The following is a 17,923-nucleotide window of genomic DNA, read 5'->3' on the forward strand; positions in this document are numbered from 1 at the left end:
ACATTGCAATTCGGTACTGTAACTGCACTTCCTAAAGACTACCAATAGGGTAAATGAAAAAATTAAAATTGCTACATGCTTATTTCCACCATTAACACTGTGTATAATTAAACACAAATGCTTATAAAAGACAGGAGAATAAATGCTTTTCACATTCTTTTGACATTGTCATTGTGTAATGCATATTTACTTTCAGAAAGTACATATGTGTGTTTCCCCATACTACCGTACTCTACTCTAAATAGCAACGTTGTTACCTCAACACATCTCTATCTACCTGCAGCGAGTCAACAACCTATAGTGCATGCACAGTAAACTTATTGTATCGGGTCCAAAATCTCGAAGCCTGGTAATGACAAATATAACTTGGAAGGGACTCTATTACATTAATTTACAGTGGTAATAAATCAAATCAATGGGAACAAGTTTTGTCAAATAAATTTTTTGATACGTCCAATAGTTTTGAGAAAACGAAATTTAACGTGTTGCAACGCTGCAAAGAATAGCACTCCTCCTTGAGGTCATTGCTCTGCAGTGAGGGTGCAATCATGTACTCGTCGAGAATTGCGAGAGGAGACTGTAAACAAAAACGTCTCATCAGCTACGTTTCGAGCAAATTACTGTAGGATGAAAGAGTAATGGAACGGAGAAAAATTCTCTCCGGCGCCGGGATTTGAACCCGGGTTTTCAGCTCTACATGCTGATGCTTTATCCACTAAGCCACACCGGATACCACCCCGGCGTCGTAGAGAATTGTCTCTGATTAAGTTCCAACTCTTGGGTTCCCTCTAGTGGCCGCCCTCTGCACTACGTCATAGATGTGTACCACCCCGGGGTGGTATCCGGTGTGGCTTAGTGGATAAAGCATCAGCACGTAGAGCTAAAAACCCGGGTTCAAATCCCGGCGCCGGAGAGAATTTTTCTCCGTTCCATTACTCTTTCATCGTATGATGACGCAGAATATCTGCATGGAAATATCATATGTACTGCGGTACATTAAAATAATATAAATTACTGTAGACCAAAACATGAAATATTCAATTAATTGATTACGCAAATTGTTTAATTTTTAACATTCCTTATTACGCTATAACCTCTTTAACTCTAAATTTAATACTATAGAACTTTAACATTCACAGTGTCTCTTGATATCTTTGCTTTTTACGCAATTACAAAATATTAAAGAATGTACATTCTTATAAAAAAATATTTCCATTAAAGATTCCTTTACATTTGACGTAAACTGAAAAAAAAAAAAAAAAAAACATTATTACGAACACACATTCTGTAACTCAATCTCCATTTAAGTCATTATCTTTGAAGAAATTAAAAATAAATTAATTCAGAAAAGAAATTAATGTTACAGTAATGTTAATTAAAGCGTAAAACAGGACTACGCACCAAGAGAAAATTCTACTTTCTCACGGAGAGCCATATGACTTCTCTTCAACCCCTTTCTTCTCCGCCGAACACCGCACAGCGTTGATGCCGTAACGGATGAATATTAAGCGTCCCCGTTTAGAGATTGGATTCGCTCCCGGTGTCCAGTCGTGGCGTAAAGTGTTAAGAAGTGCAGTAATTTGATCCAAAACGTATATGATGAGACGTTTTTGTTTACATTCTCCTCTCGAATGTCTTGCGGAGTGGAAGATAGCGGGACACTCACCCCCACCGTGCAGCAAATGACCTCAAAGAGAGTTGCAACATGTTACATTTCGCGTTCTCAAAAGTATTGGATGTATCAGAACACTTATTTGACAAAATTTGTTCGTACTGACTTGATCTATTACTTCCGTGAATTAATGTTCTAGTTTCTCTTCCACTCTGTATATGCAAATGCATATTTTTATCGGAGCTGAGTATCTTAACGAAACTTGCATGTTTCATGTGTAATCAAGATAATTGACTCTGAGTTCAGTCTACAGAGTGTCTCTAAATTAGACCGACAAAATTAGGGAGCAGATAGATAACCTTCGTGGAACCATATTTTGTTAAGGAACCCATAGGCTGCGACTCTTCGTTTCAGTGCAAGGAGGAGTTACAGGTAGGGATAAAGTAAGTAGGTATGTGCAAATAACAAGCGATTCTGTGTCACATGATTCTGTGTTTTAATCCAAATAAAGAAAAAATACGCACAGAGAAACGAAACCAACGAAGCATTAAACTGTACTGAACATTACACCAGAATGAGTGCAGTGCAAGTACAGGGACATCATTTTATTTTTACTCCTATTTTTATTGTACCTGAGTTTTCGAATGTACTTCACTCCCACCCCTTCTACTAATGAAGTTCAACCGTCCTGCACAAAGATCCAAGACCGCATATATACATAGTAGCCTTCCGGTTATAGTAAACAGTACGTTCCAAAAATATGTTTGCGTTTTCCAGTGACGAAAGAGCTTTCAATATTGAATCATTTTCGCACAGGTACTGTCGTCCATTTGCCTACGTCGTATCCCGGTTTCCCCCACCTGCTTTTATTCGCCAGCTAGTGGCTGGGCTGTCGTCTTAGCTCTTTTGTGAGAACATTAATTTCTATTAGGAATTGGACGTCTGCGTAATATTATACAACTGTTTGAAACAACTTAAATAAAAGGGCCTCGTTAAATAATTCACTATCACGTGATTTCCTCCCTTTCTACGACCCTACGACATAACCACTTGCACGGACAGTAGATAGTATGTCTGAGTAATTTTATCTTTTCGGATCGGGCAGAAGTGAAGATTGAATTTACAGTACGTAAGGTACTCTTTTTTGGAATAAGTATAGAATTATTTCAACATGAGTTACGAAGGACGAAACTGGTAATTGGGATTAGGTACAATAGTCTATAGTGCGATAATATGCACATTAGAACTGAACCCTGTATCGAAATGAACGGCCACCATTTTAAAAAATGTATTTAAATATCCATATTATGATTATTTTCAATTTAACTTCATTCTCTATAGTGTACGCTAACGTGCTGTAGATAGTATAATATACACTGCATAATGAATACGTCCGAATGGATAGCTCAGTTCGTGAGTAAAAACACTCATTGTTAATACTATAGTGTATTTTGATTAAACAAAAACCTAATGAAAATAATCAAACTGAAAAGGGCGATATTTCCTAGTTTACGTAAATGGATGAACTACTTTTCTTCTCTCCTATACCTAGCAAAGTGATTTGTTCGCATATTTCGCCAGTATCATCGAACTGCAGTTGTGGAAGGGGGTAGCAAACGGTGTTGATCCAAAGGTATAGCCAGGTTAATATTAAAAATGTTAGTAAAAAATAAAATGATGTCCCTGTACTAAACTACGTAGACGAATAACAAGAGGTCGTACCAATGGAAGTAAACAAACGTGCTGTGATCGATACCAAATGATACTGGGCTCCGGACGTGAACAAACCGAGTGGTAGTAGTAATGACACACTTCTCTTGGACTGAAAAAAAGTGATTATCCATTCCCGCCTTCTTGCACTGAAACGAAGCGTCGCAGCCCATGGGTTCCTTAACAAAATATGCTTCCACGAAGGTTATCTACTCCCTAATTTTGTCGGTATAATTTAGAGACACTCTGTATATGCGATATTTTTAGTTGTTTTTCTAATCAAAAGATTACGTGCCCTGTAACATTTTCATAAGAATAGACCTTCATAAAAATGCAATAGAATAAAATTACTATGAAAATGAGTATATTCCTTGAATTGGTTGTTTTTATTTTTTTTTACTTGGTAACGACGTTGTATCAACTAAAAGGTTCTTTAGCGTCAATGGGATTGATGATAGCGAGATGATAGTTGGCGAGATGAGGCCGATGATTCGCCATAGATTACCTGGCATTTGTCTTACAGTTGGGGAAAATCTCAGAAAAAGCCGAACCAGGTAATCAGCCTAAGCGGTAATTGAACCCGCGTCCGACTGCTACTCCGGATTGGCGGGCAAGCGCCTTGTCGGCTGGTTGTTTAATTTCTTAACTGTATTTCTTATATGTGAATTATTTTTCCAGAAATACTTGTTTTGATAATTTCTCTTCTAAAACTTTAAAATACCCTCCAAACATTTCATAAGTTTTCTCATTGTAGCGAAGACAGGAAAATGTTATTATTTTGAAAAATAGATATACTGTATTCAGAAATTAATCATGTATAGCCTTTTAATGTTGGGGACCGATTATACCTTATTTTATTTCAAGGAGTGCAGTTCGGTGGCTCCTTTGAACACCCACTTACAGATTTATGACTTCCTACACAAACAACTCTGACAATTCCATCCTGTCCCCTCGTCCCAACATTGCACAATTGCCACAATCCTGGTGACCCTCGAAATTATGCAGTGAAACTGACGGGATTCTTGGAATTCGGAATTCTGCCTCCACGTGGATTTCACGGAAGCCTGTCAATTCTTCTGAACGAGGGTTGTGATTGGTTACTGACAGGAGAAGACAAGATTTCCGTCACAGTAAGGAAGACATTTATTTATGACAACCAATTAGTAGAGGGCAGTAGAAGGTCTGTCGGCAAAGTCTTTTCTATGAAACTGCACTCCATGAAATAAAATAAGGTATACACATGTTGACTGCAGCATTGTATATAGGCCGGGGACTTGAGCTAGTACGAGGACATTGACTTGGTTCTGCGATCGATTACGGCAATAACAAGGTGAACATAAACAAATCATACAGAGGTGAGCCTGCCTGGAGAGAAATAAAAAATAGGTTGCAGCCGCCAAATTACTCTTCAAGGAACGACCACTTATATAAATTGAGGGAAAGAAGGCAGAGGACGGACACTGGAAAGTTTTCTTTTCTCAATCGTACTATCAGGGACTGGAATGCTTTACCTGCAGACTTACTAAAGGCTTTACCAACAACCAAAAATGCATTTAAAAATAGGCTTAAGGACCTTACTAATAGACGGTAATTATACACAGTAGTTAAAGGGTGTAAATGATATGTTGTTATTGAAGTGTTGTATCAGTGAAGAATTATGTTGTGTCAGTGAAGTGTGTTGTATCAGTGAAGAAGTATGTCGTGTCAGTGAAGTGTGCTGTGTAAGTGAAACGTGTTCCTGTCAGTGAAGCTTTATAGTTTATAGTGGCAGTGCAAAGAATTTGAACAGTGAAATGTTTTTGAAGTGTTAGTGAAATCAGGATAGAATGAGTGAAATGTGTCGTAGTTCCAGTGCAGTGAGTGAGTTGACAGCGAAATGAGTGTAATGTTGAAAGGTACTTGTGCAGATATGAACATATACTCGTGGGTTTTAGTTCGATCTTAGTTTTAAGATACAAATTAGAATATTTCAAATGTTATTTTAAGTGATCTTTTCATTTAATTTAGTATATTCCCTGTTGTTGTTGTTATTATTATTATTATTATTATTATAATTATTATTATTAGTAGTATTATTAATTGTATTTTAATTAATAAGTTTATTATTGTCATTATTGAGTGTAATTAGTTACCACTGCCACCGGGTATATACCCATTGCAGTGTGAATAAATACATGCATATAAATCTGGACAGCTCTAAAAGTAAATATAGGCTACATAACGTTACGAGGATATATTTTTACATATCTTTCATTATGTGCAGAAGAATCACATAGAATTCACTCATATTCACTTCAAACACTCGCCAATTCCGCTGCAAAAATATGCGTCTCAGAAAATTTAACCTTCGGCATTACATTGTTCACGCATGCTAGAGCAGTGTTCCGCAACCGGTGTGCCTACACAAGGTGAAAGGTGTGACGCGAACTTTTGTCTATTATTGTAAGAAATTAATAAAATTAATTAAAATTAAATTCCTCTCTCTGCTGACGTAATTAACCACCCAGTTAGTGACATGGCCAATGACATCCAAGACATTATGAAGGAGGAAATAAAGATCAGTCAGAAGTTCTCACTTCAGATCGACGAGTCCACCGATATTAGCGATCATGCACAACTTCTTTCCTACATTCGGTACATTGATGGGGATGTAATTGCAATTTTTGTTTTGTTCAAACTGCCCGAGCGAGCAACCGATGAAGAAATGTTTCGTACAACTAATGAATACAGTATGTCAGCCGTGGCGAAAAGGCCATGGTGCGCCGAGCCACTGTGTAAGCTGCAACGTTCATAGCACCTATGGAGGGAGGCGGACAACCGAAGGGGAAGTTAATGTTTAGGACGTGTAACGAAGAAAGAAATGAACAAGAAAACATAGGACAAATTATCACAACCTAACATTAACTGTCTTCAGAATGTCTCTGCGACAAAGTTTCAAAATCAGGAATTATGTCACTTACTGCCAATCGTAGTTGATCACGAAGGTATTTGTCAGTCAGTCGTGATCTAAATTTGATTTTTACTATTTGCATTGTTGAAAATAATGTTTCACAAACGTAAGTTACAGCGAACTTGGCTTCAACAGAGCAAGAGAAAGAATGAAGCTTCAAATATTTATTTTTTTCCAAAGATTTGAAAAGTTCAATATCTGTCAAGTCCTTACATCTAGCTTTCATTTAACGTCACATTGTAAATCTGTGAGTTTAAATTGAAAATCTAACCGCATTATTCGTACATCTGCTGTAAAAGAATCGACGTACAGAGATGGTAATGATGATGATGATGATGATGATAATAATAATAATAACACTTGACCTTTTAATGTTTCATCAGTAACATGTAGTAATTTATAATGCCGTTTTATGTTATACAACCGTTTTCCTAGTAATATTTGTGAACAAATCATACATTTAATATTTTCATCATATTGTAAGCAAAAGAATGCATCCTCCCATCCTACTTGAAACTTTCGTTTTTTATAGAGGTACATGGTTTCGAGAGAGATATTGCGACGAACGCCACTCGCAGGTCCGAGACAAATACAAATAGAACGGAGTTTGACTCCAGTGAGTGAGAGGGTGGGGGTTGTAGGTAGGAAGCGAGAGAAAAGCACTGCGAGCCACAATGTGCTCGTGAGTCGCATTTTCGCCGCGGCTGCAGTATATAGTCTGTAATGATTTAACATTGGGGGATTGCATTAGTGTTTTAGAGAGCCGCTTCTATGACAGGCCGAGTAAAAGAATTCATGGCTAAAGTACGTGAAGTAGGCCTATATCCTAACCATTTTCTCATTCACCGCGAAGCCATTGTTTTGCCATCTCCTCTGAACATTGTGACGTACGAAGTAGTAAAAGTCGTGAACTTCATCAAATCGCGGTCCCTAAATTTGCTGTTTTTTTCTGTTTTGTGTCAGGAAATGGGATCAGAGCACACTACACTCCTCCTACATAAGAACATTGAATTTAGAACTTCTCGAAGTGCCTTTGGAAACATTTTGGTTGTCAATAAGGAGTGAATACCCCGCTATCTCTGAGATGACAGTTAATATGTTATTGTCATTTTGAACTACATAATGTATATGTGAACTGGGCTTTTCGACGTTAACTTAAATTAAAACATTAAAGACGGAGAGACTCAAATCCATCGATGAAGAAATTAGGCTTGCACTGTTAACGATTCTACCGCGGATCAGCTACCTGTGTGCAGCTAAGCAGGACCAAGTATCATATTGAAAGTTTGAGTAGAGTTCTTTACTTTAATATTAGTAATAGAAATTTGTATTTTCTACAGTGAATTGAAGTTCATAAATTGTTAATAAACGCAAGAGTCGATTTTTGTTTTATAATAATAATCTATACTAATAATAAATCTGTAGCCGAAATTTTTTTGGTAATTTTCGATTTTACAGAAATAATTGGTCCTAACATATATAATTAACCACCCTGAAACCTAAAATCGCTATTTTGAAATTTTTTGTATGTCTGTCTGTCTGTATGTTCGTTACCTTTTCACGCGATAATGGCTGAACCGATTTATATGAAAATTGGAATATAAATTAAGTTCGTTGTAACTTAGAATTTAGGCTGTATGGTATTCAAAATATTTTATTTAAAAGGGGGTTATAAGGGGGCTTGAATTAAATAAATCGAAATATCACCCTTATTATTAATTTTCACTAAAAATATTACATAACAAACGTTTCTTTAAAAATAATTTCCGATAAGTTTTATTCCTTGAAAAATTTTGATAGGACTGATATTTAATGAGATAAATGAGTTTCAAAATTACAATAACAACGCCATCTAAGGCGGTGTAATGAAATAAAAAACAAATGACTTCATCTATAAGGGGCCTCGGTCAACAACAATCGAAAGCTATGAAACAACCTACAGAGAATGTTTCTGTGTTTGTATGAAGTAATATCAGAAGCTAAATTAACCGATTTGTATAGTTAATTATTAATTCACCATTGGAAAGTGTAGTTTCTCTAGATGGACATAATGCTATAATATTATTACAGTAACTTCTGAGTGAATCGAGGACATGTAAGATTAAAATAGCTTCTTATGCACAGAAAGCTTGATAGGCTATTCTGTACATTCGTTTCCTGTATTTTCTAAAATAATTTTTATGACCAAATGAGTGGTCTCTGGATCAAAATGATCGCATTTTAATTTTTTTAATACAATTTAAATTAAGTAAAATAATAAACGATTTATCCTTCTATCAAACACGAATGTTCCCTGGATCAAATGTCCTATTTTAATTATGTAATTACTTTATATTTATTTCTAACGGGTGCAGAGGAGCGCACGGGTACGGCTAGTAATAATAATAATAATAATAATAATAATAATAATAAATTTGATCATATTACGTAATTATATAGGAGCGTCTCATCATATATTTTTGAGAGGGTTAACATTTTGGTGTGCCTTGTTAAGTCTAGGCATTTCTATGGTGTGCCGTGAGTAGAAAAATGTTGCGGAACACTGTGCTAGAGTACTGACTGGTGAACGGATAGTAAACTTGAAACCACCGTCCCTACATTACCTATCGGTCCCCAATATTACAAGCCTAATAATCAGTGGCGGGTGATTGACTGAGGCAAGTGAGGCCGGGCCTCAGTCACTTGGCTTAACTGATATCAAATTTTGTGTTTTTATATAATGTATTAGTTATTTGAATGAAGCATATATCGCTGTAGAAGCATTTGAAAACTTTGATGTATATAGACCTGTTTTGGAGTAAAATTTGTTCCTGAGGCCGGGATCGCTCGTGCCGGATCTGGCTTCTGATGTATATAGACCTGTTTTGCAGTAAAATTTGTTCCTGAGGCCAGTATCGCTCATGCCGGGTCTGGCTTGTGATGTATATAGACCTGTTTTGCAGTAAAATTTGTTCCTGAGGCCAGAATCTTTCGTGCCGATTCTGGCTTAATGCATTTCATGTCCTTTCGCGGGCTTTGAGTTTACGCTTAAAACGTTGTAGCTGAGGCACAATTCGGCTGGCCTGGTCAGGTTTCAGTCGTCCCATCCATGGGCCGGCCTCAAGGGTAGAGTGGGGTGGGAATAGCAGTGGTGACTTGTCTTCCTAACTAGGACATAAATAACAAAATTCCAGCTCTTTGGCAGGCAGAAACCCACTCGATTCTCTCCCCTTATGTCTCAGTTTATGACTTCGTAGTACAGTTGTGAATCTGGGCCAATGTTGTTATGTATTTCGGGAAAATGTAAACAGAAACAAATGAGAGAAATAATGCTGGTGCAGTTAATTCATTGTTAGAGAGCCCTTTTTCGAGAAGAAATAATACTAAAGAATGGAAGTTTTAAATAAAGAGAGAGACTACCGAGATACCTACGACATCGCTGATAATTTTTCTCACACATAATCTTAAAACGCGAGTTTCTATTGCATCCTGGTATGGGCAACAATAAATGGTTATGTGATAATGTGATGCAAAATAAACTTCTCTTGGCTTTGTTTGTTGCTGTCAAAGGAAAAAAATAAAAAGAAAAGAAAGAAAGGTGAATTTCAACACATAATATGGGATGCTTCATCACACTGAAACAATCACTGAAACTCAGAGCATAACGGCTTATTTGGTGAGTGAAATTATTATTTTTCATTGATAGTAATAATAATAGACTAATAATAATAATAATAATAATAATAATAATAATAATAATAATAATGGAGGCACTTAAACTAGTTGCATCTGGCCTCACCGAGGATTTCGATCACCTGCCGCTACTGCTAATAATGTATGAAAATTTGGAAGAAAGAGTCACTAAACACAAAGTGTTGAGGGAATGTGTCTTTCTTTCCGTATTACCGTTTCCGAGACGCTGAAAGCAATATAGTTACGTGCTAAATGACGCACTGAAATGTCGCCACCGGCATTGTGTAGCTGATGACTCCGACGCGGTCTTCTTTGATGGCAATATCACAGACGCCGACTTCTGCTTCTCTTCTGGTCACCATTCCCACAACTCCAGCCCACGTGCCGTTCTCCATTTTGTATCCCCACATACCGGTTGCAGGTACAATAACTTCTGTCCTGTTCATGCAGTAAGTTGTAGTATTAGCCTCGTGTACAGTACGTGTAGCCTTTTTTAAAGAGTCTGTATTCTTTTATTTCTGTGTAATAAGTAAAGGTAGGAATTTATACCACAACATGAGTTTATTGGGTTAATTCTGCTTAGACTGTCGTTACGTCATGAGCAGGCTTCGAGACTTCGGACCCAATAGAGCAGTTCAGTGGGAAATCCGCATAACGGCGTACTTAGTATAGTGGTAAAGCGTACAGTGGGTGGGGGTACTGTAGAATAAATACGTAAAGGAAAACGCTCTGGATTTGAAGGTTCTGACGAATAATTTGGTTTTCATACAAACCCATTTTCAAACTGTGTCTGAAACTATTACACGGTTAGAAAAGTCAGATCAAGAGAGGCCGGAAGCCCTCAAATTAGTTGAGGAAATGACACAGAATTAATCATACACCGGTTACTGAACGTCTAATACAGACGTGGAAATCAATTTTATGTAAAAATAACGGATATGGAACATTATGTCTATCATAAACAGCAAATTAGTGGACATAGAGTCACCCGAAAATAAAGGACTGTCTCTTAGAGACTGCAATGACGTTAGGTCTTTTTTTTTTTTTTGTTTTGCTCCTATCACGTCATGCGACGTAGAGCGCAGCTTTCCACAGTACAAACTTTGGCAGATAACCGAAACAGATTTACGTTTGAGACACTGAGAATGTATCTTGTAGTACATTGCAATTCGGTACTGTAACTGCACTTCGCAAAGACGACAATAGGATAAATGAAAAAATTAAAATTGCTAAATGCTTATTTCCACCATTAACACTGTGTATAATTAAACACAAATGCTTATAAAAGACAGGAGAATAAATGTTTTTCACTTTGTTTTGACGTTATCGTTGTGTAATGTATATTTACTTTCTCCACACCTGTGGAGTAACGGTTAGCACGGCTGACCGCGAAACCAGATGGCCCGGGTTCGAATCCCGGTTGGGGTAAGTTACCTGGTTGAGGTTTTTTCCGGGGTTTTCCCTCAACCCCAATTGAGCAAATGCTGGGTAACTTTCGGTGCTGGACCCCGGACTCATTTCACCGGCATTATCACCTTCATATCATTCAGACGCTAAATAACCTAAGATGTTGGTACAGCGACCTAAAATAACCTACTTAAATAAAATAAAAATATTTACTCTCAGAATGTACATATGTGTGTTTCCCCATACTACCGTACTCTACTCTAAATAGCAATATTGTTACCTCAACACATCTCTATCTACCTGCAGCGAATCAACAACCTATAGTACATGCACAGTAAACTTATTGTATCGGGTCCAAAGTCTCGAAGCCTGGTCATGAGTGACGTGAAGCCTGAGGTATGGCCAGGTTATAACTGAAATGTGTTTTTGTATCGCAGCAATTGATTGGGGATATGTTTCTCGTGCGTAGGGTTCAGCGTTGGGTTCCGGCAATTGGTTTGCTTACATTGCACTGCGATTCGTTGATTGGTTAACCACATAAAGCTACAACCTCACTCTGCTTATACCACGGCAGAGTTCCCTAACATGCACCTGCATTGCTAGCCACTAGACACCGGCAAATCAGACGAGATTCACGCCAGTGACTGCCTGCCGTCAGGCTTGGATTCCAGTGAAGCTACAAAGCAAGTTAAGAGTTAAGACTGGCCCGTGCAGCCCTAGTTTTATAAGTCCTGTCCAGAAGGAACCCGAGAAAGCCTGCCTGTGTGCCCGTGTTATAGAATGACTTGCATTCACGGAAGTCGGTCTATGCTGGTTAAGATGAAACAGTACTAGTTTGAAATATAAGTTCGTTGGCTATTTAGTCACTTCAAAAAATCTTTATTTTATGGCCCAACACGGCAGAAAATTCTGGATTAAAGAAATACAGTTTTAGAATTTATTGCACTACAGAATTTCATAAAATAATAAGACAATATTATACATTTCATATTCCTGCAAAGTGTATGTGACTCAACAAAATAGTAACATTTCGTAACTTGTAACTTGTTTAGAGGAGAGGGGGAGGGGGGAAGGGAGGGGAGGGACTGGAGGGTGGGGGAGAGGGGAGGGGATTGGGGGAGGGAGAGTAAGGGAAGGGATGAGAGGAGAAGAGAGGAGAGGAGGAAATATGCTTAAAAGATATTGATAACAATTATTATGAATATTAACAATAATTATAGAAAAATATTCCATTATAACTTTTTCCTTATCAACAATTAAGTCCACACCTGTGGAGTAACGGTCAGCGCGTCTAGCCGCGAAACCAGGTGGCCCGGGTTCGAATCCCGGTTGGGGCAAGTTACCTGGTTGAGGTTTTTTCCGGGGTTTTCCTCAACCCAATGCGAGCAAATGCTGGGTAACTTTCGGTGCTGGACCCCGGACTCATTTCACCGGCATTATCACCTTCATTTCATTCAGACGCTAAATAACCTAGATGTTGATACATTGTCGTAAAATAACCCAATAAAAAATCAACAATTAAAAGCCTCATGAAGACCTGTTTACTATTTAACTTCTGAGGGACAGATTTCTTTTTATTTATGGAGCTGAAAGTTTGAAGGGTTTGCATTAAATTTATATTACTATGATGGAAGGGAAAGTGTAAGTAATTTATAGTAAGTGTTGGCATTTAATGGATATGTTGACGAGAAATAGTTTTCTTTGTATCTTTTAACGATACGTTTCAGAAGACAACAAATTAAGTTTCCAGTAGTTTGTCTATATCTGTAGGCTTTCCTCAGGTTTTAATGACTTGGTTGATATTATATGATGAAAGAGTAATGGAACGGAGAAAAATTCTCTCCGGCTCCGGGATTTGAACCCGGGTTTTTAGCTCTACGTGCTGATGCTTTATCCACTAAGCCACACCGGATACAACTCCGACGCCGGTTAGAATCGTCTCAGATTAAGTTCCAACTCTTGGGTTCCCTCTAGTGGCCGCCCTCTGCACTACGTCATAGATGTCTATGAATGCAGGACCGAAGTCCACACATGTGCTGAGGTGCACTCGATATGAGTGACTAGTTGGCCGGGATCCGACGGAATAAGCGCCGTCTTAAATCTGAAAGCAGCACAATCTGGCGAAACACGACACTCCTTTCGGGTCACTATTAGGACTGTTTGACGTCACGTGCAACGACACTACCTGTCTGCTTGTGAGGGAAGTTTGAAGATAGGCTAGCGATTCCCTGCGTTAGCCAGCTCACGAAGTAAAACGGGTATTGGCAGGCCTGAAAGAGATTTTGCCGGCCCCTGCTCTTTCAACAACGAACACTCTATGCGTGCCTAACCTTGTAGTTTCTGTGAGTAAATTCCTATCTCTAATAAATAATCACAAATCTAAATTTGGGTAAAAATTAGAAAAAGTTAAGTTTATAATTATTTCAATATAGCTATTGTATGGAAACTGTAATACATTTTTACGTACGTGAAATTTAAATGTTTTTCCACTCCAGCCCATATTCTGCCATAAAATCCACCAATGGTTTTATCTTCGTTAACCCAGACAAGTGATGACCTCTGGAACACATTTTCGCAATTAAACTAATTACTACTCTAATATTCACTTGATTTGTAGAAACTTAATAATAAAAATCAAAAGTGAACTCAGACACCCTATAAACTTCCATAACTCGTATCATCATCATCGTCATCATAATCATAACCAAAATCATCAATAGGCCTACCCATTCCATAAGTAAATGATATTTTTCTTTGTCGTGGAAATATTACGAAAACTCTACAGGAAAGAGAAGCAAGGAAGGTAAGAAATAAGGAGAAAATATTCACATATAACGCCAATTAATATTGGAGATACATACTTTGATTCTACGGCTATGATACATATTTTCGGGTTCAGTGAGGACAGAATAATCACAAATAACAACTCCGATTAATATTGAAGGATATAGGCCTACAGGGACATCATTTTATTTTTACTAACATTTTTAATATTAACCTGGCTATAATCTGGATCAACGTCGTTTGCTACCCCCTTCCACTACTGGAGTTCGATGATACTGGCGTAATATACAAACAAATCACTTTACTAGGTGTAGGAGGGAAGAAAGGTAGTTCATCCATTTACGTAAACTAGAAAATATCGCGCTTTCGAGTTTGATAATTTCCATTAGGTTTTTGTTTAATCAAAATACAGTACAGTATTAACAATGAGTGTTTTTACTCACGAACTTAGCTGTCCATGCGGACATAGGCTATTAATTTTGCAGTGTATATTACACTGTCTAAGGCACATTAGCGTACAATATAGAGAATGAGTGAAATTGAAAAATGATCATAATATGGATATATAAACACATTTTTGAAAATGGTGACCGTTCATTTCGATACAGGCTTCAGTTCTAATGTGCATATTATCGCATTATAGACTATTGTACCTAATACCAATTACCAGTTTCGTCCTTCGTACTAGTAACTCATGTTGAAATAATTCTGTACCTACTCTATAAAAGAATACCTTACGTACTGTAAATTCAATATTCACTTCTGCCCGATCCGTAAAGATACAATTACTCAGACATACTATCTACTGTTCGTCCAAGTGGTTATGTCGTAGGGTCGTAGAAAGTGAGGAAATCACGTGACAGTTAATTACTTAACGAGGCCCTTTTATTTAAGTTATTTTAAACAGTCTTATAATATTACGTAATGTCCAATTCCTAACAGAAATTAATGTTCTCAGAAAAGAGCTAAGACAGCCCAGCCACTAGCTGGCGAATAAAAGCTGGTGGGGGGAAACCGAGATACGACGTAGGCAAATGGACGACAGTACTTGTGCGAAAATGATTAAATATTGAAAGCTCTTTCGCCACTGGAAAACGCGAACATATTTTTGGAACGTACTGTTTACTATGACCGTAAGGCTACTATGACTGTATATGCGGTCTCGGATCTGTGTGGAGGACGGCTGAACTTTATTAGTAGAAGGGGTGGGAGTGAAGTACATTCAAAAACTCAGGTACAATAAAAATTGAAGTAAAAATTAAATGATGTCCCTGTACATACCGGTAGGTTGTTTCTATGGCTATGATACACCTTTAATGAAGAGAAAACAATTACAAGTAACAACTCCAATTAATATTGAAGCATATACATAGTTTGTTTCTATGGCTGTATGATACATATTTTCGGGCTGATATTAGTTTTGAAACGAAGCAACATAAATCAAGGCAGGGCTCTATTTATGAGTGTGTGTTCTTGTTTTGTGAATATCTTAATTCTTGAAAGGTTATGGCGACGTCAAAATGTAACTTACAATCATCTTTCATAAAATAGGAATGGCTCAGTAGCACAAACACCCATGCAAGCTGGAAAACAAAAATTTAGTACTTGTGCGTTGCAACGCAGAGACAAGAGTTGATATTAAAAACTGTTCTTACATCGATACTCGCAGCCTTGATAACTTGACCGCCGAGCGATCCCCGCCGGTAGAACGCACTGAGAGCTGAAGCTGTGAAGAGCTGGCCACGCAGCTCTCCGAACAGCTGGGCTCGAAGAGGAGAGCCCTGAACCACGTGATAAGCTTCATGAAGCCGCACACCCCAGGCCATCGACTGAGCCAGCAGGAACTCCACGTCGAGCCGCACGTACGCGCCTGCTAGCAGCTCTTCGATGGTTTGCCCTGGCCGCAGAAACGCCAGCCATACTGTACCGCTCACCTTCTTGCTCAACACCTGTTTGTGATACAGTGAGCTACAGTTCGTCTACAAAGATAGGACAAATGCATCTATATATACAGAGTGTTCAAAAAATACGGGGCATAATTTCAGGTGTGTATTTCCCACATGTAGACAATCAAAATAGTTCATTACAACATGTGTCCGGAAATGCTTTATTTCCGAGTTATGGCCTTCACAACATTGAAATTCACCGGAACGTTTTTCTTTCCGCACGTCGTTGCCGTCTAAGGAGACATTAAGAGGGCACTCTGGAAGTTCATTCCGAGGCGAAGGTTACATTCAGTGTTGTGTAGGCGTTAGACTGTGCGACATGTATTCAAATCAAGAGCTCGTAGAGATACACTTCATGTAAGATAAGGCGGACGGCAATGCTGCGCTGGCTCGTCGTTTGTACCAGGAGAGGTACCCACAGCGACAATGTCCAGATCGGAAGACATTTGTACGTCTCCATTACCGTTTGTGCGAGTATGGAAAATTTAACTCTCCTGGTTTGGGAAGGGGACGACCAAGATCTACAACTCCAGAAGTACAGGAGGAGATTCTGGAGGCTGTGACCATGACTCCTATCAGCACACGAAGGGTAGCGTTGCAAATCAATGTTCCTCATACGACTGTCTGGAGACTGTTGAAAGAGTATCAATTGTATTCTTATCATTTGCAACGTGTGCAGGCCCTGTTACCAGCAGATTACCCTGCACGAGTTAGGTTCTGTCAATGGTTCTTGCAGCAGTGTGGTGTAAATAAAATAAATATTATTATAGTTAATATCATGATGCGTCTGTTCTTCATTAATTGTACATAATATTGATTCTATATTGATGACATGAAAGTGAAACGTTCTGAGGTTATGTAAGTAAATGTAGAGAATATCTTAATTTAGATCTTCATTTCTATAATTTACTGAGTGACTGCTATATATAACTACAAAACTTAAGTAAGATAATAATATTGTTATTAAAAATCAAATATTTTTATACTTAATAAACCAGTGGGGTTGGGTCTTTTTCATATACTTAATGGCGGTGTAGTGTACTGTAGATATTGATATGTGTCATTGTCTTTAGTATTGGCTCGAGAGAGCGTAAAAATAACAGTTCCTGAGAAAAGATCAAAAGGTATTACTTACTAATAAAATAAGAGGCCCAGAAAATTTTGTAGTCTCCAGATCATTTCAGCAAGATCTCTTAGTAGTATAAAATGATTTTACGCTCTACATTTCAAGTTCTACATGCAGCAGCTATACGAAAATGCTATTGTTCGAAAGCTTAGCAAACCTGACATTTTTTTAACTTTTGCCTACAATCCACAATGACCTGAAATACCTACTGCTATCGTCCTGACATTGATACTTGCGTTTTCGCGTTGAAACTCAAAAACTGAAGTTGGATAGGTTCAAGAAAAAGTGTTTGGCCTAAAAAAATCCATTCAGAGGGAGTATGTTTCATTATTATGGAAGCAAATAACTATCAAAAAGACAAGTATTCTTCATTGAAAGTAAATCTGAAAAATTTTTATTTGAACGTCTAACGAACTTAGTTTGCAGCAGCATTTGCTGCACAAGCCATTAGTTTAAAATGAAACTGAAATTACTTTAACAATATACACTATTATAAATATTTAGGCCTGCAGAGTCGAAAAATTCCTTATGCCCGGTTTCATCAGTAGGAGTTATATATGAGGGATTCACAATCAGAGTGGACCAAGTCCATCTGAGATATTGAGTCTTAAAGTTCCTGGCTCACGCTTAGCAATCATTACTTTATATAGGAAATGCTGCCCTCTGTGGGGTAACAAATGAGATAATAATAATAATAATAATAATAATAATAATAA

At 37.8% G+C, this 17,923-nt stretch overlaps 1 protein-coding gene and 1 non-coding gene across 2 annotated transcripts in view; both read right to left on the bottom strand.

The window, feature by feature from the left end:
• Nucleotides 1-658: 658 nt before the first annotated feature.
• TRNAY-GUA (transfer RNA tyrosine (anticodon GUA)) lies at nucleotides 659-730 on the bottom strand. Its single transcript has one exon. It is a non-coding gene; the product is annotated as a tRNA-Tyr (tRNA).
• Nucleotides 731-10,192: 9,462 nt separating this feature from the next.
• The window catches only part of LOC138708571 (uncharacterized), a 32,252-nt gene continuing 24,521 nt past the window's right edge, over nucleotides 10,193-17,923 (bottom strand). The window contains exons 3-5 of the mRNA XM_069838688.1: nucleotides 15,791-16,084; nucleotides 13,819-13,910; nucleotides 10,193-10,382 (exon numbers count right to left, since the gene is read on the bottom strand). Of these exons, the coding sequence (XP_069694789.1) occupies nucleotides 10,193-10,382; nucleotides 13,819-13,910; nucleotides 15,791-16,084 (576 nt within the window). The remainder of the gene's footprint in view (nucleotides 10,383-13,818; nucleotides 13,911-15,790; nucleotides 16,085-17,923) is intronic.

This window comes from Periplaneta americana, chromosome 11 (assembly GCF_040183065.1).
Source record: "Periplaneta americana isolate PAMFEO1 chromosome 11, P.americana_PAMFEO1_priV1, whole genome shotgun sequence".
Lineage (NCBI taxonomy): Eukaryota > Metazoa > Arthropoda > Insecta > Blattodea > Blattidae > Periplaneta > Periplaneta americana.